This window comes from Rhamphochromis longiceps, linkage group LG6 (genome assembly GCF_057381845.1).
Source record: "Rhamphochromis longiceps isolate RC_006_pf linkage group LG6, R_longiceps_female_GT1.1, whole genome shotgun sequence".
NCBI lineage: Eukaryota > Metazoa > Chordata > Actinopteri > Cichliformes > Cichlidae > Rhamphochromis > Rhamphochromis longiceps.
Window position 1 is genome coordinate 6,275,546 of NC_140562.1, and position 19,651 is coordinate 6,295,196.

General features: G+C 44.3%; 2 protein-coding genes across 2 annotated transcripts; both read right to left on the reverse strand.

The window, feature by feature from the left end:
* Nucleotides 1–4,795: 4,795 nt before the first annotated feature.
* LOC146667337 (uncharacterized) lies at nt 4,796–6,844 on the reverse strand. The gene is made up of 3 exons (XM_085408447.1): nt 6,794–6,844; nt 6,457–6,644; nt 4,796–6,327 (listed from the first exon to the last, which is right to left on the reverse strand). Exons 1-3 carry the CDS (start codon nt 6,842–6,844, stop codon nt 6,138–6,140), a joined length of 429 nt encoding a protein of 142 aa, XP_085264573.1. The 3' UTR covers nt 4,796–6,137.
* A 1,945-nt stretch (nt 6,845–8,789) lies between these two features.
* LOC146667338 (large ribosomal subunit protein uL4m-like) lies at nt 8,790–12,076 on the reverse strand. The gene is made up of 9 exons (XM_085409022.1): nt 11,890–12,076; nt 11,545–11,626; nt 11,186–11,357; nt 11,040–11,091; nt 10,508–10,625; nt 10,167–10,273; nt 9,483–9,592; nt 9,295–9,368; nt 8,790–9,057 (listed from the first exon to the last, which is right to left on the reverse strand). Exons 1-9 carry the CDS (start codon nt 11,935–11,937, stop codon nt 8,912–8,914), a joined length of 909 nt encoding a protein of 302 aa, XP_085265148.1. The 5' UTR covers nt 11,938–12,076; the 3' UTR covers nt 8,790–8,911.
* Between the last annotated feature and the right edge of the window lie 7,575 nt (nt 12,077–19,651).

Here is a 19,651-nt window from a genome sequence, read left to right on the forward strand (position 1 = left end):
AGTTGTGATACTTTTCACTTGTGTTACATCATCAATGCATTTGGTGATGTATGAGCTCACTGTGTCTGTGTACTCCTCGATGTCTATGATGTTATTGTAGGTGGCTGCTTCCTTGAATATGTCCCAATCAGTTGACCCAAAGCAGTCTTGAAGAGCAGAGGTGGCCTCCTGTGGCCACACTCTTACCTCTTTCATAACAGGTTTGATGACCTTCACTCTCTGTCTGTATGCTGGCATTAGCATAACAGTGAGGTGATCAGAGGTGCCGATGTGGGGGAGGGGGATGGCTTTGTATGCTCCTTTTTCCTGTGTGTAGACCAAGTCCAATATGTTGTCTCTGTCACGGGTCTGGGTCCGTTGGACCCAGTATGTGGAGTTTCATGTTTTTGTTATTCCATGTTTGAGGTTATTATGTTTTGGTTTTAGTTTGCATCAGGGATTGTTTTCTTGTTCTTGTTGTGTTTATGATGATTATGATGTTTATAATTTGAGTTTCATGTTTAAGGATTTGTTCTCGGTTGTATCTCACATTTAGTTTAGTTCAGGTTCCATGTGTCATTCTGTCTGTCTCTCAGTGTCAGGTCTGCGTCTTGGTGTGGTGTTCTCATTTCCTGTTTTATTGTGAAGGTCTGGGTCTCATGTGAGTGTGTTCAGTTTTACCTCTGTCTCGTCTTGTTGATCATTCCCAGCTGTGTCCACCACCTGTGTGTAATTCCCCTGTGTTTCTCTGGGTGTATTTAAGTCATGTCCTCCGTTATTGTAGTTGCTGGTCCGTCTGTGTATTCCACCCTGCCTCATCTGCGTTTCTACCATGTCTCACCCGTGTGTTCTCCCTGCTGTCCGCCGTTAGTCTCTTCTGGTCGTTCTCGTTAAGGTTTGTGCTCTGTAGTTTAGTTGATCCCAGTATAGTTTAGTTCTAGCTCCATTTGCCGTTTGTATTTACTTTCATGTTCAATAAACCACCTTTACACCTTCACGACTGTCTGCATTTGGATCCTCCTTCATTTCCTCCACACGGCTCACCTCACTCGCTGTGACAGTACGGACCAGCCAGATATGGATCCAGCGGCATTCACCCCACCCACGGAGCTTCGGGACCTCATCACGAACTCCGCTTCAAAAATAATCAACCTGTGGCTAGAGCATGAGGGAGAAGCATTCCTCCACGTTCTGGAAGCCAGACTGCAACAGCTGCTCACGGATTATCCCTGGCTATTGGACTCGCTACACCCACTCGTGCAAGACTTCATCCTTCACGAACTTCACCTACACCCACCAGCCGCTACCGCTTCCCAACCCAGCCGGACGCGGAGGTTTTGCCCGGCCCGCCGGAGGTTTTGCCCGGGAGGAAGCGACGATCGCGCCGTCAGCGCGTCGCCCCACAGCCGGAGATTAGGACTTCGGAACTGCCGGCTGTGGTGAGTGGAAAAGACGCTCCGTCTGTTTCACCAGTTCATATGACTGTTTATACCGGGGCTGTGTTCGTTGAGTCAGCTGCTCAGCCGGTAGCTCGGTTAGCTGCCCAGCAGTCGCTAACTCAGTCAGCCGCTCAATCATCACCTCCATTACAGTCACAGTCAGACCCAGTAGACACCATGTTACAGTCCATAGCCCAGTCAATAGCTCAGTTGGCAAGAGATTCATCAGCCTTATTATCAGTTCAGCCAGCCACTCCACCACCTGTTACTACTTCGCTACCTGTAGCTCAGTTGCCACCAGTTCAGCAGCCTGTCCACTCATTTACCCAGCCTTTATCCTCACAGCCTCATTACAAGCAGGGAACACACTCCACACAAACTTTTGCTGGTTCATTTAAGCTGGCCACCTCAGAGACAGTTGCTCCCTCTAGGGCCTCCCCAGAGGCTGGGTGTCAGTCACCAGCCAACTCTGGACCCCTAGAGGTCAAGACGCCAGCACCAGCAGCCTCACCGGAGAACTCACCAGAACAGTCTCGGCTCTCAGCACCCCCTGAGAGTTCAAGTGAGTTCACCCGTCCGCCTCAGTCCTCTGCTGAGTGTATTGGGGAACACTTTCAGCCCTCTGAGGACTGTATCCCACTGTTGCTGCCTGAGTCTAGCCACTGTGCTGCTCAGTCCCAGCCAGTGTCCACACTGGCAGAGGTCTCCATACCTGCTGCTTCGGAGACTGGTTCCACTGGAGGGCCTGAGGAGCCCGTCCAGTCTCAAGTCATGTTAGCTGGGGGTTCAGGTGAACCCAGCCAGCGTCCTGCCTCGTCGGCTGGAGGGCCTGAGGAGCCCGGCCAGCCTCAAGTGTCGTCTGCTGGGGGTTTAGGAGAACCCAGCCAGCCTCAAGTGTCGTCTTCTGGGGGTTTAGGAGAACCCAGCCAGCCTCAAGTGTCGTCTGCTGGGGGTTTAGGAGAACCCAGCCAGCCTCAAGTGTCGTCTGCTGGGGGTTTAGGAGAACCCAGCCAGCCTCAAGTGTCGGCTGCTGGAGGGCCCGTGGAGCCCGTCCAGCTTCAAGCCACGTCTGCTGGAGGGCCCGAGGAGCCCGTCCAGCTTCAAGCCACGTCTGCTGGAGGGCCCGAGGAGCCCGTCCAGCCTCATGCCACGTCAGCTGGGGGGCCCGAGGGGCCCGTCCAGCCTCATGCCTCGTCAGCTGGAGGGTCCGAGGGGCCCGTTCAGCCACCCGTGTTCGCTGGAGGGTCCGAGGGGCCTGTTCAGCCACCCGTGTTCGCTGGAGGGTCCGAGGGGCCCGTTCAGCCTCCTGTCTCCGCTGGAGGGCCCGAGGAGCCCGTTCAGCCGCCACCTGCAGCCGCCTCGTCATCGGCTGGTCCAACTTCTGCTTCTGCTACGCCTGGTCCGGCCTCTGCTTCAGCTTCGTCTGCGCCTGGTCCGGCCTCTGCTTCAGCTTCAGCTCCGCCTTCGTCTGGTCCAGCCTCCGTGTCTTCATCCACGTCTGGTCCAGCTTCAGCTCCGCCTTCGTCTGGTCCAGCTTCAGCTCCGCCTTCGTCTGGTCCGGCCTCGTCTGGTCCGGCCTCGTCTGGTCCAGCCTCGTCTGGTCCGGCCTCGTCTGGTCCTGTGGTTGCCACGCCGCCGTCAGTGCCAGCTCGACCCGTTCCGCCTCGCCTCTGCCGGCCGTTTTCCGGGCCTCTAAGATGGCATCATGGCCTTCGGGGACGGCCTCCGGAAAGAGTTCGTAGCCGCCGCTGGCATCGCGGCCGTCCTCCGGACCTGCTCAGTGGCCGCCACTACCTTCCAAGAGGTCGGCCTCCTGAACTGTTTGCCTGTCGCCGCCGTTGCCGTGTGCACGGTCGGCCCCCAGAACTGTTTGCCCGTCGCCGCCGTTGCTGTGTGCATGGTCGGCCCCCTGACTGTGTTATGGACTAGTGAACAGTCGTGTTTTGGTTCTGGACTTTCGTGCTCCTGGTTTTTTGTGTTTCGGTGATGATGATGATGATGATTATGATGATGTGAAGTTGAGAGTTGTTTGCTCCGGCGGTTCGGGGTCCCTCCAGACCCCAGTGTTTGCCATCGTAACTTACGAATGTGCATTGGGGTTGCGAAATACCCCATTGTGGGTACACTTTGACCCCATAGTAATCGTGGAGTAGAGAGCATCCCCGGTCCTCGCAAAGGCTGGTTTACACGTAACCCGAGGCCCATAAGGCTAAGCACTCACCTGCGAGGAGCAGGAGAACCGAGGAACAGGAGGCAGGAGGACTAGTGTTGAAATCTCCCAATTCTTTGAATCTTTGGGCTGAAGGAAGGACAATACTCGGTGTATAAATGCTCAATCAACAATCATTTATTTCCATACAATTCAACACAAAGAGCATTTAGAACCATCATGATGGGGAGACATGCATGAAGAGGGTCACAGCAGTCTCAAAATGGTGACGGGTTACTCAGCTTCTTATAGTCTCTGGTGGCCCCCACCTAGTCGTAAAAGCCTAAACATTACATTCTTTCTCTCTTACAGCGCCTAAGTTATGACCTCGGCTCCCTGTCTTTCTGCTCTTCTGAAAGGTGGGGGTATGGAATGTGGTCTATCTCCCCTGTCTTAGACACCAAGTCTCCTGCTTACAACCTTCTTTTTATGATTCAACAATAGAGCATGTCAAGAAAACAGTGTAACACATTCCCAGCAGATCAAGGATACAGAGTGATGCACACTTATCTAATGAACTAATATGTGAATATGTTCTGTTAACTCAAAAGTATAATGAGAACTAAACTACATACAGATCACACGCTCTATATTAAAGGGTATAATATGATCTACAGCAGTATTCTAATTCAACTACTTTGATTACATATATAAGGTAACATATAGTAACAGAATAATCTAATACTAGGATACAGGGGGCGTCCGAGGTCCTCATAGAGGCCAACGCCAACACTGCTCTCTCCAAAGCTAAGCGTCCGACAGCGAGGCACAGGAGAACCGAGGAGAAGGAGGACTAGGAGGCAGGGAGTGTCCGAGGTCCTTACTTAGGCCGGTTTACGCGAACACTGCCAAGAAGGAGACGACGATGATGATGATGATGATGTGAAGTTGAGAGTTGTTTCCTCCGACGTTTCGGGGTCCCTCCAGACCCCAGTGTTTTTCATCCTAACTTACGAATGTGCATTGGGGTTGCGAAATACCCCATCGCCATTACTAAGGGGTCACAGTGTACCCACGGAGTAGAGAGCACCCCCATTCCTCGCGAAGGCCGGTTTACGTGTAACTTGGGGCCCACCCGGCTAAGCGCTTGCCTGCGAGGAGCAGGAGAATGGAGCAGAAGGAGGTAGGAAGGCGGCAGGGAGAGTCTGAGGCCCTCAAGGAGGGCGGTTTACGCGAACTCTGTCCTCTGTAAAGCCAAGCGTCCAACAGCGAGGCCCAGGAGAACTGAGGAGAGGGCCGGTTTACGTGAAGACTACCCTCTGTAAAGCTGAGCGTTTGCAAGCGCAGGGTAGAAGGACCAAGGAGAAGGAGGAAGGAGACGATGATGATGATGATGATGATGATGATGATGATTGTGTGAAGTTGAGAGATGTTTGCTCCGGGAGTTCGGGGTCCCTCGAGACCCCAGTATTTGCCATCGTAACTTACGAATGTGGTGTGGGGTGGCGAAATACCCCATCATGATCACTAAGGGGTCACAGAGTACCCACGGAGCACTGATCTGACTGTTTATTTGGTTAAAACCAAAATGTTAGAAAGTTCATGTTCAGTGAAATCACTGAACAAAGTGAGGAAGCTGATGCACTTTTAAATGTTGTCTTCTTTGGACCACGACAGCTGTAACTAGAGAACGGTCGAGGAATCTGGCTGTTCATTTGAAGCAGCTACTGCAGTTCATGGAAATTGGTACATTTAGCAAAGTGTGATCCATGGTCTGATTTAGATGAGTGAAATCATTGAACAAAGTGAGGAAGCTGATCCACTTTGACATGTCTGTTGTGAAAAGACTTTATTGGATTCCTACATCCTGGTAGGTCTGGATAGCTGCTTGTCCCTTAAAAAATTAAGGGGGATCCCGTTTGGATCTTTAGCCATCAGAATTGTTGTCTGAAGGCCAAGAAAGATGCCTAGAGGATTTACTTTACCATGATGGCCTTGCTATATTGGTCCATTTGATTGACCTTTATTATAATTATGTATTTATTTTATTTTCAGTTGTTACAGATGGGACAGACATGACTGGGGGATAGGACAGGGAGAATGAAAGAAAGAGAAGGAGAGAAAGAAAAACAGAGGAGAGAAGAGATAGTGAGAAACGGGGGAAGAAAGAAAAACACCTGAATCACCTGTCGACAGAAGAAAAAAACAGAAAACAAACAAAAAAGAGCAACATAAGAAATACAACACCATCACACAATAAACTAGCTAACAGTAGATAACAGTAGATACTAAAGGTAGCAGCCAAGAAAGGTGTAGCTTGTGTCTGTGAACACCCGTTTGTACACCTGTGTGGATCAGCGCGCTTGTATTCAAAAAGTTTCTCCATGTAACGATCTGCTAGGGAGTGTGGGGAGCAATAGCCCCGTCCCCCAGTGCATGAAGCAGGTATGGAAGGAGAACTAGGCCCCAGACATCCAGAGGGCCCAGAGTACGAGAACCCAGGGAGGACGGCCAAAGGGGCAACCGTGCCACCCTCCTGAGAAGAGCTGAGGAGAGCCCCAGATGAGGGGTCACCCAGCAGCCACGGAGCAGAAGCCAGAGGGGGTTGCAGTGATGTGCCTGTGGGCTCTGCCGGCAGCCAGCTGTGCCAGAGAGGACCAAGCCCCACGCCCAGAGGCCAGAGGGCCCCCCACCCCCCGGAAGGGGCCCAGCCGGGCCGCAGGCGCCAGGCCTGACTCTCCTTTTTCCTGACTTCTGTGTCTGAAAACAGAGAAGAACATTTCATGATTTGGAGGATATAGCATCAACTGAAATCATTTCCATTAATGGTGAAAAAGAACAGTAAAAGCAGTGTTTGTTTCTTAGACATGAGAGGACAGTCTGTGTCACCTCTTGGCTGAACTGCCTCTGTTAAATCTGACAGCAGTGTACTCAGTAACTTCCTGTTCCTGCATGTGTCTGTGAGGCTGAGCTGCTCTGATGTTGGAGTAGAGAGGATCTGCCTGGTTATTGGAGAAGTGGATGCTGGTATACTGAAGATCATCCTGCTCCTCTGGCTGTCTCTGATCAGGTAAACACTGTATAGGAAAAAAGAAAATCTCAGCTACAAATGTGATCAAATGTATTTCAGTTAAAGAACAACAGCAAAGAAGTATTTGTGAGTCCAACAGGAAGTGTAAAACCAAAATGTTGGTTATTTGTGCAACACTGATGTGACTGTTTTCACCTGTTCTCTGTTGTTGGCTCTGTCTTCAGATTCAGCAGATTCCTTGGACATCCTCTTTTTTTCTGGTTGGGACAATTCATGTAGAACAAAATAATGACATTCATAAACTGTTAAAATCAAAGTTTATCTCACAAACAATAATGTAACAGATCTGCTCACTGAATCCACAGGAAGACAGAAGAATATGACTGGCAGGAGAACAGCAGCAGTTACTCCAGCTGCTTTTAATGTTCCTGTTCCTGTGGAAACAAAGATCAAAATAAAACACTGTGTATATAATGGTATACCATATCGTAAATAAAAAACAAAAAACAAAGACGGTGTGTCCAAACTTTTGACTGGTAGTGTGAATTAATTTGTAAGAAATAAAAATATGCAATGCCCCCAGTGCAATGACCTGCAGCTCTTTATTTCAGATTTTGTCTGAAACAAGAGTTAATTGTTTTATGTCCGTCCTTTAAAGTCTTAACCCTCTGTGGTTGGATCTTACCTTTGGATGTTTACACATTCTGCAAATATTTTCCAAGAACACAATGGGCAGCTGTTTATAGGGGAATGTGGTTTAATGCAGTACAGCTGTTATTATCACATCACAAAAATAACATTCATATAAGAAATAAAATTGTCTTGTGTCAACTGTATATGGTGTTAAATAGGCATATACCAGCGGCCCCCAACGCCTGGGCCACGGACCGGTACTGGTCCGTGAGTCGTTTGGTACTGGGCCCGAGAGTTGAGGCTCGGGAGTGAAATGTATGGTTTTCAGGGTTTTTATCATTAACTCTGTTTCCCTGGGTCTTTACTGGTGTTGTAGTTGTGTGTCTTATTTTGAAAGAACTATTTACGCATTACCACAGCGACCAGTGAGCATTAAGGGGCAGAGAGGAGGATGTTACTCTCAATGTTGTTGGTGCATTTCAGGAGGATGTTGCTAATAAAGTTACACGTGTCTTGATGACATCACTCAAGTAAACAATTACACAGCAAATTTGCATTTATTATTATATTTACAAAATAACCACAGTTTTTGTCTTGGTCATATCATTTTATTTTGTTGTATTAACCGCGACGCCTTAAAGGCCGGCCTGTGAAAATATTGTCTGACATTAAACTGGTCCGTGGCACAAAAAAGATTGGGGAACGCTGGCCTATACTACTGTACTTTAATGTTGGTCATAAGGGTGGTACTTAAAGAGCCACATATTATTATTGCAACCATTTGGACAGAACGCTGTTATCTGCCTTTGGGTGATTTGAGGATACAGAGCGCGGTTGAGGTATGTTTTTCGTCACTCACCCTTTTAGCGACTCCTCTGCCACGAAATATGAAAGAAAATCGAAGCATTTCGGCTATTTTTTGTTTGTTCTACAAGCTTACACTGTTAAACTGCTCTTAAATAATTTGAAAACAACATGATAAGGGGGATGACAGGCTGCATCAAAGGTCGAGGACGCTTTTCCGTGTGGCGTGCTTGTGGCGCGTCTTGATGACATCACTCAAGTAAACAATTACACAGCAAATTTGCATTTATTATTATATTTACAAAATAACCACAGTTTTTGTCTTGGTCATATCATTTTATTTTGTTGTATTAACCGCGACGCCTTAAAAGCCGGCCTGTGAAAATATTGTCTGACATTAAACTGGTCCGTGGCACAAAAAAGATTGGGGAACGCTGGCCTATACTACTGTACTTTAATGTTGGTCATAAGGGTGGTACTTAAAGAGCCACATATTTTATGAGGTGGTACTCATAGTGAAAAGTTTGAGAACCACCACACAGTTCATGTCTCAAAACATTCCAAACCTGATCAGCTTTAGAGGTTAAACAGTTTACCCCTCGTCTTTGCAGCCTAAACCTCAGAGAGTTTACGTGCTTAACGCCCACATCATGCCAACAGAGAAGAAACGGTCAGCGCTTCGCTGGAAGATCAGGAATGATTTGGCCAGTGGTCTCCTTCTATACAAATTCAGCTAATGATTACACTCTGCATGTTGTTTTTACATACTTTTATTCAACTTTTGTATTTTTTATTATTCGAGTTATGACTCTCTTGTTACAAACAATAAAAACAAAGATAATATGACTTATGTTAATACATTACAGGTAATCTGTTTTAAGGAAAGTCAGAGTAGGGTAGTTTAAACGGGTAGAGAGGCGTGTAACGCTCATCGTGCCAGAGCAGCTTATCCTCCAGAAACTTAACAGTTTCCAAAGTGAGGACGATGGCTTCATGTTTCAGCATGCTGTGGACATTCAGACCTGAGAGAGAAAATATGACAAACTGTGTGAGTTTTATATAACAGATTTGTTACATATAACATTTAAAACCCTGAGCTTTTTAACAACTGTTTAATTAAACTGGCATGTTAGAGGTCCAAAGACACAGTGCTGCAAAGACTTCAATGCATGAAATATTGTTTGAAAGCGTGAACAGAAATAATACATTTTACCATCAATTAATCTGTTAAAACTGAGTCACACTCAGTGTGAACTCACCGATTGCTGGAATGACGTTCACTGTCTTCAAGTTTGCCGTGGCCTGAAGGATGTTTTCAGAAAAGTCTTCACCTCTGAAAGCAACAACAAAAACGTGAGCACTGAGCAACAGTGGGCGTCCAGTGGTGGATATTCAAACAGATTTGAAAGTTGATCATTTGTACAGAAGTGCTGCTAAAGATACTCACACATCCACTATTAACACAGACTCTCCCCAGTGTCTGTGTCTGATGAGGTCAAGCAGGTACTGAGAGTCTGGTGTGGGGATGTTCAGGGAGTCCACAATGTGAAGATCATCCTGTGTCAGCAAGCAGTTCAAAAGGGGGGAAAGTATTCAGCTGTCAAGAAATATTACGGATACATAATAATGTAGTTAAAGTCATCATTTATCCTATTCTCACATTTGTTATGTGCTCTAATTATAGTGTCACAGATAAAGAAAGGACTTTCTTTCTTTCTTTTGAACACTTACAAGTTCATCAGTGTCACCAATCTGCTACAAACCAAATACTCTCACGAAATGATATGAGAACATAAAGGGTGAAGAAATTCTCCATTTAAAACAAGTGGATTTATCTCCTCCTCTCTTTAAGCCAACTTTCTTCTAAGTGGCTAACCACTGCAAACAAAGGGTCTGAACAATAGGTGGGTGGGGCTTCTGTATTCACACGTGTGAGATATCTGTACGGGTTATCGCCTCTGTGACATCATAACAACAGCACTTGTGATAAGTGGGTGACAAAAACAGCTGCTTGTGGACACCGTCATATGTCACTGCATGTTTTTACAACTCTTATTACAGATGTTATGAGCCTCTAACATCACTAGCAGCTGCATTTGCTCTTCAGGTGAAACAAAGGGGTTTCTCTTACCTGAGCCATCTTGGAGCTCAGCGCCACTTTGAGTCCTTGCACTCGAACTTTCATGGGTAACATGTAGTAGTAACTGGTGGGACCTCTGGGTCCATGAGACACTCCACCTGAATGAAACACAGAACCAGTCAGACCATACTGGCCTCCAGCATGGGAATCCTTCCAGATCAACCCCACTGAAGGGTGATCATGTTTCTGGGAGTCATGACACAGAGACGAGCACACGCTGGACTATGAAACAAAGATCTTCATTTTCAGTTATATTTGGAAAAAAGGAGGGAAAACAGCAGACATGGAAAAAATGAAAACAGAAGTTTTACAATAAGATCAAAAAGAGACACCTCCTCTCCATATGGGTGATCGGATGCTTCCATGCCGAGCTCGTCCACTTCCTTTCTGTTTCCAGGGTTTCCTGCCTCCACCGCTGACCTCTGACCTGACTTTAGTGTGGGCGTGACTCTGAGATGTGAAGACAGCCATTAGTCTACTTTTCATTTTCTTTATCAGCCGCAATAAAGCTCAAACTTTTCTGCATTTGATCGTCTTCCTCTGTCATATATGCACTGTTACGTATTCCTAATGTGGTCATTTCAGACACAGAGCTCTGTCTGAGCTGAAGTTTCTCCTGCCTGCTGTTCAAAACACATCTTTGCAAGCAACAACCAATCAGAAGAAGTTCTAATTTTACTGTTGTTTACTCTCCACGGATGTGAACTGTAAAAGTATCAAATTAAATTTAAATGTAATAGCATAATCTTAGCTCAATGTAGCAACACATGATGAATAAAATGTTCCTAAGCTTAAAGTGCTTGATTATGTGATATATATTACAAAAAACTCAAATGCAATTGACATTTTTAAATAGTAACTTACAATCCTTTTGTAATTTCTCTGCCATGTTTCAACACTGTGTAGAATATCAAGCCTGAGGAATGACAACAAAGATTAACTTGCACATTTCAGTAGGTGCTGTGAAATGTGTAGAACTGAATGGAAAGTGTCAATAGTAGCTTGGTTACCTCGGAGGAACTGCAAACACATCAGGGTGAAGTTGAGCCACACCCAAAGGTTCGCTGTCCTGTCTCTCCAGAGACTCCACCCAGGTCTGCACAGGGGTCAAGTGAGCAGGAACTGCAGCATCACACTTCCTCAGAGGAGGCAGAGAGGAGTCTGCAGGAGGTGGTGGACGCTCTGCAGGAGGGTATAAAGCAGCAGTCAGTGAGGAAGATTTTCATGTATCCCACCCACAATGATATCAGTGTTATCAGGGAAATCACAATATTTGGTTTTTGGAGGACAAACAATAACACTGAATAAATCTGATTTAAAATCCATTTTCAAACATTACATTTATCTATCAAGTACACAAGCTTCATACTTAATCTGTCAGGATCCACGAGGTTGGTGGGCAGCAGTAAGTTTGGAGGCAGAGCGCTCTCATTAGAGAACGAGGAAGCGAACTGAGGAGTGAGAGGGAGAGAAAAACTTGAGGATGAACAAAAAACACTAAAAACAAAGACAAACGGGTGTTATATTAATCTTATACACACATACTCAGATATAATGCTGCACTATGGACGTTTTTTTCTATATCTAAAGAAATTAAATAACAGCAAAAATGGCTCCAGATTATTATTGCAACCATTTGGACAGAACGCTGTTATCTGCCTTTGGGTGATTTGAGGATACAGAGCGCGGTTGAGGTATGTTTTTCGTCACTCACCCTTTTAGCGACTCCTCTGCCACGAAATATGAAAGAAAATCGAAGCATTTCGGCTATTTTTTGTTTGTTCTACAAGCTTACACTGTTAAACTGCTCTTAAATAATTTGAAAACAACATGATAAGGGGGATGACAGGCTGCATCAAAGGTCGAGGACGCTTTTCCGTGTGGCGTGCTTGTGGCGCGTCTTGATGACATCACTCAAGTAAAGTGGCACCATCTATTGGTTGGACGCAATGACTGTAGACTGTTTTCTACAGTCATTGGTTGGACGTGGTTAAAGTGACAAAAAGCTTTTTTTTCACCATCCAACTTCAAAACAAAGAAAAACGTTAGACAATAACTGATAATCGATCAACATCTCCAGACAAAACAAACAAGAAAATAATTTAAAAAGACAATACTTCTGTCTTTTTAAATTTTATATATATAGATACACTAAAACGTTTTAGAATACCCCATTTTTTTTCAGCTAATTGAAAATTATGCAGTTTAATGTCTCATAGCACTCTGAAATGAAAGCATAGTACAAATAAAGAATTGGAGTTACAAAAAAGAGAAAGAAATCATGGAATCAATTTATATAGCAAATGTATTCTAAACTTTTGACTCATCAAAGTAGCCACCTTTGGCAAAAATAACAGCTGAACACACCTGTTGCATTCTTTCAACAATAGAAATTAAATATTCTTGAGAGAGTTCTTCCCATATCTGTTGCAGAAGTTTCCATAAACATGCAGCACCTGTAGGTTGCTTTGCTTTCACTCTTCGGTCCAGTTCACCCTAAACTAGCTTGATGGGGTTTAGCTCTGGAGACTGTGCTGGCCACTTCATGGTTTCAAGCTTACCATCTTGTTCTTTTTTCCTGGTGTAGTTCTGGAATAGCTTGGACTTGTATTTTGGGTCATTATCTAGCTGTAGGATGAACCCCTGACCAATTAGGCAGGCCCATACCAAAGGGTATTGCATGGCTCAGCAGAATGCTGTGGTAGTGGTTTTGGTTCATGGGGCCTCTCACTCTGTATAAGTCACTAACCCTGGATCCAGCAAAACAGCTACAGACCATCACACTTCCTCCTCCTGTTTTTTTTTCTTCTTTCTTTTTTCTTTTTGGCCTTTTTCAGCTTTATTTGATAGACACAGTGAAGAAAGAATAGGGAAGCAAGGAAAGAGAGAAGACATGCAGCAAAGGTACACGGGTCAGATTCAAAACCGGGCCAGCTGCTGTCAGATGCATGGCATGTGGTCTCCCGCTCAACACACTGAGCTAAACCGGCGCCCACTTCGACCTCCACGGTTGAAAGTTGATGCCACACACTGTGGAAGCATCCTCGAAACTGAGACTTGTTTACTACAACCACTATTAAGCTGTGGTTGAGCTTGAGTTTTCCTGTGAGCCATGGAAGCTGTTATTTCTCAGAAACCTCTGATTCAGTTGTGGCTTTGGGTCTGCCAGACCTCTTCCTGTCAGAGTTTGCCCCAGGTTCTGAGTGCTTTTTGATGGTGAAGGAAATTGTACTCACTGACACCTCGACTTTCTTTCTTTCTGTTTTTGTTTTTTGGCTGTAGAGAAGTATTCTGTCGACTCTGTTTTCAAGATAACATTCCACTTGTTCCAAAACAAAATAGGTTTCTTGAAATCATGACAAAGTAGGTTTACCAGGATTCCTGCTCAATTATGCTGTGCGACTGGTTAGAGTTGATCCAGCTTGGCAAGCAGTTCAGTTTACACAATAGCAGGAGAAAAATCACAATAGCAGGAGCTTTTTATTGTAAGGTAAAGATCCAACAGACCCTACATACTGCGCAAAGTAGGAGATAAAGTTAGAAAATATAACTTCAATGTTGGCACTCCTCACATAGATGTTCAGCCATCTTTGTTTTCATTGTTGTGGGATGAGACAGTCAGTTTCTAAGTAATAGAATCATCTGAGTTATAAACTTCCTGTTTTTCATTGTACTGGGCAGCAATGTTTGTTGGAAGAACTTATGACTGTATGTATTTTTTCAGGAATGGCTTGCATACGAGCCTCCACCAGTAAGTATTTCTCCAGATTTTTTTTCCATTAGTCATTTGTCCTTCGGTATTGACACAGTCAAACTATCTCAACTGGGTTTAGGTCAAGTGACTGTGGAGGCCAGGGCATCTGACGCAGCACTCCATCACTCTCCTTCTTGGTCAAATAGTCCTTAAACACACTTCCAGCCTGAAAGTGTGTTTGGGGTCATTGTGCTGTTGAAAAATAAATGAGTAAGTCTTTTCCCAGATATTTTTTTTCCATTAGTCATTTGTCCTACCAAATGGTTTGTCTTTATTTTCATGATGACATTTCCTTTTGCCTTCATTCTGCTGTCTATCTCTTCCAAAACTGACCTTGTGAACAAGGCACCATGGCAACCATTTCAGGTGACTACATTTTTAGTTAAAAGATCAGAGAGGTATGACGGAGCTAATCCATTTAGAGACCATAACATCTTAAAATCAATTATATAATGTACTGGAAGCCAGTTTAAATGAGCCAAGACTGGGGAAATATGGCCATGTTTATGTGTCCCTGTCAAGAGTCGGGCTGCAGCATCTGAACAAGCTGAAGACGAGAGAGCAGAGCCTAGCTGATACCAAAATAAAGACTATTACAGTAGTCAAGCCTGGATGAAATAAATGCATGGATCACTTTCTCAAACTCAGCAAATGGCAAAATATTCTTAGTTTTTGCAAGGGCCCTGAGCTGGAAGAAGCTTGCTTTTACAGTAGAATTTATTTGTTTCTCAAATGAAAAACTGCCATCAAAGAACAATCCCAGATTTTTTGCAAAGGGAATTCTGGACTTTTCCAGAGGGCCACGGTCACCCTTAAAAATAAACGAGGGTCAGACGGTCCAAATAGTACAATCTCATTTAGATTCAAAACGTTTAATGCAAACCATGGTTTAATGTCATCAAGGCAGTCTAGTAAAACTTTTATAGAGTCTGTAGAATCCTTTTTAAGAGGAAAGTAGATTTGAGAATTATTGGCACAACAGTGGAATGAGATTCTCTATTTTCTGAAAATAGAGCCTAATGGGAGCATGTAAAGGGAAAAAAGCACTAGGCCCATGATAGATCCTTGAGGGACCCCACATGGAAGGGGGTGGATGTGGATGAAGAGCCACCAAAACTGACAGAAAAATTTCTATCAGTTAAATAGGATCTAAACCATTCAAGTGCAGTTATTTTAATACCCACACACTCTCCAGTCTTGATAAGACAATCACATGATCCACTGACTCAAATGCCGCACTGAGATCTAAAAGCACTAAAATGGCAGCATTACCAGAGTCAGAAATTAATAAAAGATTTTAAAGTAAACTTTTAAAGTTTCAATGCTATGTAGCGCTTTGAAACCAGGTGGAAATGTTTCTGAGATGTCATTAATTTCCAGAAAAACCTGGAGCTGAGGGAAGACAATTTTTCCAGGATTTTGGACATGAAGGGGGGTTTAGTGATTAGTCTAAAATTTGAGAGAAGTGTTGTATCAATATTTGTTTTGGGGTTTTTTGAGAAATGGGTGCACTACGGCACGCGTAAGATTAGCTGGGATGGTTCCCATTAGAAAAGAGGTATTAATAATGGTTAAAACATTAGGTCCAATAATGTCAAAGACTTCTTTGTGAAAAGGCGAGAGGGGATAATGTTAAGGTGAAACACAGGAGGCTTAAGATGGGAGACTATTTCAGCCAGAGTACACAGAGAAACAGGCTCAACGTGATCAAACACAACTGAGGAATATGGGGGAACAGAGGGATCGTAAGCTGGAGGAGTGATGTGAGACCTGATAGTAGCAACCTTATCGACAAAAAAAATGTAAAAAGTTTTCACAGGTGGCTGGAGACCCTGGTAAGTGTGTGGTGGGTGGAGGGTTGATTGCAAAATTAGAGGTCTTGAATTAGACACGGGCCCGTAGCTGTTATTAGAGATGATATCTGACAAATAGTTTCTTCTTTTTTACAGGGCTTCCCTTAACATATCAAAGGAAATCTGGAGTTTATCTTTTTTCCATTTTCTTTCAGAGTGACATTGTTTAACCAGGGATCAGGTTTAGGTCTAGCACACTAAGTTTTTTTAAAAGGAGTAACAAATCAAGCACATTTGAACAAGCAGCATTGAACAAAGTGAGCAGATGATCAGCACGTGGCTTAAGGAAGTAATTGTCCGAGGAAGGGGCACCAATATTCTGATAAACAGCAGAGAAATGTCAAGCAGTAGCAGGAGCGATGATGTGGAAATCACGCACAGGCAAAAGAGGTTTAACTGGAGGACATGGTGCCGAAATTTGGATTATAACAGGCATGTGATTAGAAAACTTAAGCTTGCAAATTTGAATGTCACATAGCTGCAGACCACAAGATAAAACTAGATCCAAAGTATGTCCATGCTCATGGGTGAACAAGATTAAAACAGTCAATAAGATTCAGGAAGTCTTTCATAAGAGGCTTTTGGTAGCAGCAAACATGAATATTCAACGCTTCACTGGAAGATCAGGAATGATTTGGCCAGTGGTCTCCTTCTATACAAATTCAGCTGATGATTACACTCTGCATGCTGTTTTTACATACTTTTATTAAACTTTTCAATTTTTTATCATTCAAGTTATTTATTAATGACTTTCTTGTTACAAAAAATAAAAACAAAGAAAATGTGACTCACTTAAGTCAGTTAGTACATTACAGGTCATTTATTTTAAGGAAAGTCAGAGTAGGTTAGTTTAAACGGGTAGAGAGGTGTGTAACGCTCATCGTTCCAGAAACTTAACCGTTTCCAAAGTGAGGACGATGGCTTCATGTTTCAGCATGCTGTGGACATTCAGACCTGAGAGAGAAAATATGACAAACAAACTGTGTGAGTTTTACAGAAGAGATTTGTTACATATAACACTTAAAACCCTGAGCTTTTTAAGAACTATTTAATTAAACTGGCATGTTAGAGGTACATAGACACAGTGCTGCAAAGACATCGATGCATGAAATATTGTTTTAAAGGAGGAACAGAAACAATACATTTTGCCACCAATTAATCTGTTAAAAAGCTGCAGGTGTGAGTACAAGAAAATAATTATTATAATATGATGTGTTAAATTTGTTTAGATCAGAGGAATAAGGAAGGATTGGTCTGTGTTTCAGTTTGGGTTAGCTGTAGGCTTGTGAGTGTGTGTAATTGTTTAGAGGGAAAGGAATTTATTGACACTGGGGGTCTGCTGTCATAAAAGGAGACAGGAAGCTACAGTTGGGGTTGTTGATGCTGATGCTTGTACCTTTAATTAAAGTTCATAATTGCCATAACTTGGAAGAAGGTTTGCAGGAGACTCTCCACATGCTTATCTGTAAATGTAAGACAGCAAGAGGCCAACGGCCCAGTGGATGCAGAGTGGGGGTCTCAGTGTTTGTAATATGTTAACTCTGTTTTCTATGTTGTGTAGAGGAATTTGGTGTAGCTTGGGTGAGATTACTTTTATGACCGTCAGGAAGTCACGTACGCAGAGACACACACACAGTGCTTAAACTGTTACACTCACACATCCACATGCACACTCACTCACGTGCACTCACACATACACACAGGTACGCGCACACATTCACTTACGTGCACTTACATAGACATACGGGTACGCGCGCACACAGGCACTCACGTCCTCGTGCATACACACACAAACACAGAGTTTGCAGCACACCATGGGGGTTTTATGATGGGGTCACTTCTATAAAGCTGGCTGTAACAAACAAAGGAGTGGAAGATAAGATAAGATAAGATAAGATAAGATAAGATAAGATAAGATAAGATAAGATAACCTTTATTAGTCCCACACGTGGGAAATTTGTTTTGTCACAGCAGGAAGTGGACAGTGCAAAAGTTATGAGGCAAAAATTAGAATACAATAAGAATAAATACAGTACACAACTGTACAGAATAGAATAAAATAAAATACTATATACAGTAGAATAAAATAAAATAAATATACAATAAGATAAAAATAGAATACAAATACAAATACTATATACAACTGAGTAAAAATACAACGATGACAGAAAGGATTATTGCACTTAGTGTTATTGCATATGTATGGATGTGTGTGCTTGATCAGTTAAAGTCTTTATTATGGAGTCTGACAGCAGTGGGGAGGAAAGACCTGCGAAATCTCTCCGTCCCACACCGTGGGTGCCGCAGTCTCCCACTGAAGGAGCTGCTCAGTGCTGTCACAGTCTGCTGCATGGGGTGGGAGATGTTGTCCATCAGGGATGACAGCTTAGCCGCCGTTCTCCTGTCACTCACCACCTCCACTGGGTCCAGAGGGCATCCTAGAACAGAGCTGGCCCTTCGGATCACCCTGTTCAGTCTCTTCCTGTCCCCAGCAGAGATGCTGCCGCCCCAGCAGACCACGCCATAAAAGATAGCAGAAGCCACCACAGAGTCATAGAATTTCTTCAGGAGTGGGCCCTCCACTCCAAACGACCTGAGTCTCCGCAGCAGGTACAGCCTGCTCTGCCCTTTCCTGTAGAGGGCGTCTGAGTTATGAGTCCAGTCCAGTCTATTGTTCAGATGAACACCAAGGTACCTGTAGCTGTCCACAGCCTCAATGTCCATACCTTGGATGTTCAGTGGTTGCAGTGGAGAATGCTTGTGCCTGCGGAAGTCTACCACCAGTTCCTTGGTTTTACTGGCGTTGATCTGGAGGTAGTTCAGCTGGCACCAGTCCACAAAGTCTTGGGTCAGACCTCTGTACTCCTTGTCGTCCCCATCAGTGATGAGGCCGACTATTGCAGAGTCATCAGAGAACTTCTGCAGGAAGCACTGGGTGGAATTGTGGGAGAAGTCTGCAGTGTAGATGGTGAAGAGGAACGGAGCCAGAACCGTTCCCTGTGGGCCCCCGTACTGCAGACGACCCTGTCCGACACACAGCCCTGAGTCCTCACATACTGTGGTCGGTCGGTGAGGTAGTCCAGGATCCAGGTAGTGAGGTGATGGTCCACTCCAGAGTTCACCAGCTTGTCCTTTAGAACCGAGGGAAGAATGGTGTTGAAGGCACTGGAGAAATCAAAGAACATGATTCTCACAGTGCTTCCAGCGGTCTCCAGGTGAGCGAGGGAACGATGTAGGAGGTGAATGACGGCATCATCCGCTCCAATGCCAGGCTGGTAGGCAAACTGAAGGAATAAAAAGGAATATGCCCGAGGAATAAAAAGAACCAGGGTGAAACTGATTTCGCAACACACTCACTACGAACACTATTAAGTTGTTCTTTCAACTTGAGTTAACAGCTTGCATGATCATTGATCATGCAAGCTGTTAATTCTTAGAAACCTCTGATTCAGTTGTGGCTTTGGGTCTGACAGACAAAGATGTTTTTCACACTTGAGTAACCTTGAATTGCTGCCTATATATCAGTGCTGCAGCTACAGTACTGTGCAAAGTACTGCTCCTGCTAGGAAAATACTGCTTTACGGGGACAGTGATTTATTGGAAGATGTGCTAACATACTTGGAAAAACTGTTTGTACAGTTCTAAGAAACTCGAAAGTCCGAATTTGTTATGAGCAACTTTGCTTATAACACATTATTCTTCTTGTAATTTCTTTAAAGTATTCTTCAGGCCTAGTTCCCCGGGCTTCTTCACGGACATTCAAAGTTCTTGTTTAGTTGCTGGCTGACTTTTATTCCATCTCTGTCAAGATGATCCGGCACTACTTCAGTCATTTTGAGGCTGAAATGAAGCCCCAAACCATGACAGTC

Excerpts from the sequence above, each read along its gene's own strand:
- LOC146667338 (XM_085409022.1), bottom strand. The coding sequence starts at position 11,937 with ATGCTTCGATTTTCTTTCATATTTCGTGGCAGAGGAGTCGCTAAAAGG. Across the intron at positions 11,358-11,544 it reads CGTGGATCCTGACAGATTAA|AGCGTCCACCACCTCCTGCA; the intron begins GTATGAAGCTTG and ends ACCCTCCTGCAG. Across the intron at positions 11,092-11,185 it reads GTGTTTGCAGTTCCTCCGAG|GCTTGATATTCTACACAGTG; the intron begins GTAACCAAGCTA and ends GTCATTCCTCAG.
- LOC146667337 (XM_085408447.1), bottom strand. The coding sequence starts at position 6,844 with ATGTCCAAGGAATCTGCTGAATCTGAAGACAGAGCCAACAACAGAGAA. Across the intron at positions 6,645-6,793 it reads GAGCCAACAACAGAGAACAG|TGTTTACCTGATCAGAGACA; the intron begins GTGAAAACAGTC and ends TTTCCTATACAG. Across the intron at positions 6,328-6,456 it reads AGAGGCAGTTCAGCCAAGAG|ACACAGAAGTCAGGAAAAAG; the intron begins GTGACACAGACT and ends CTCTGTTTTCAG.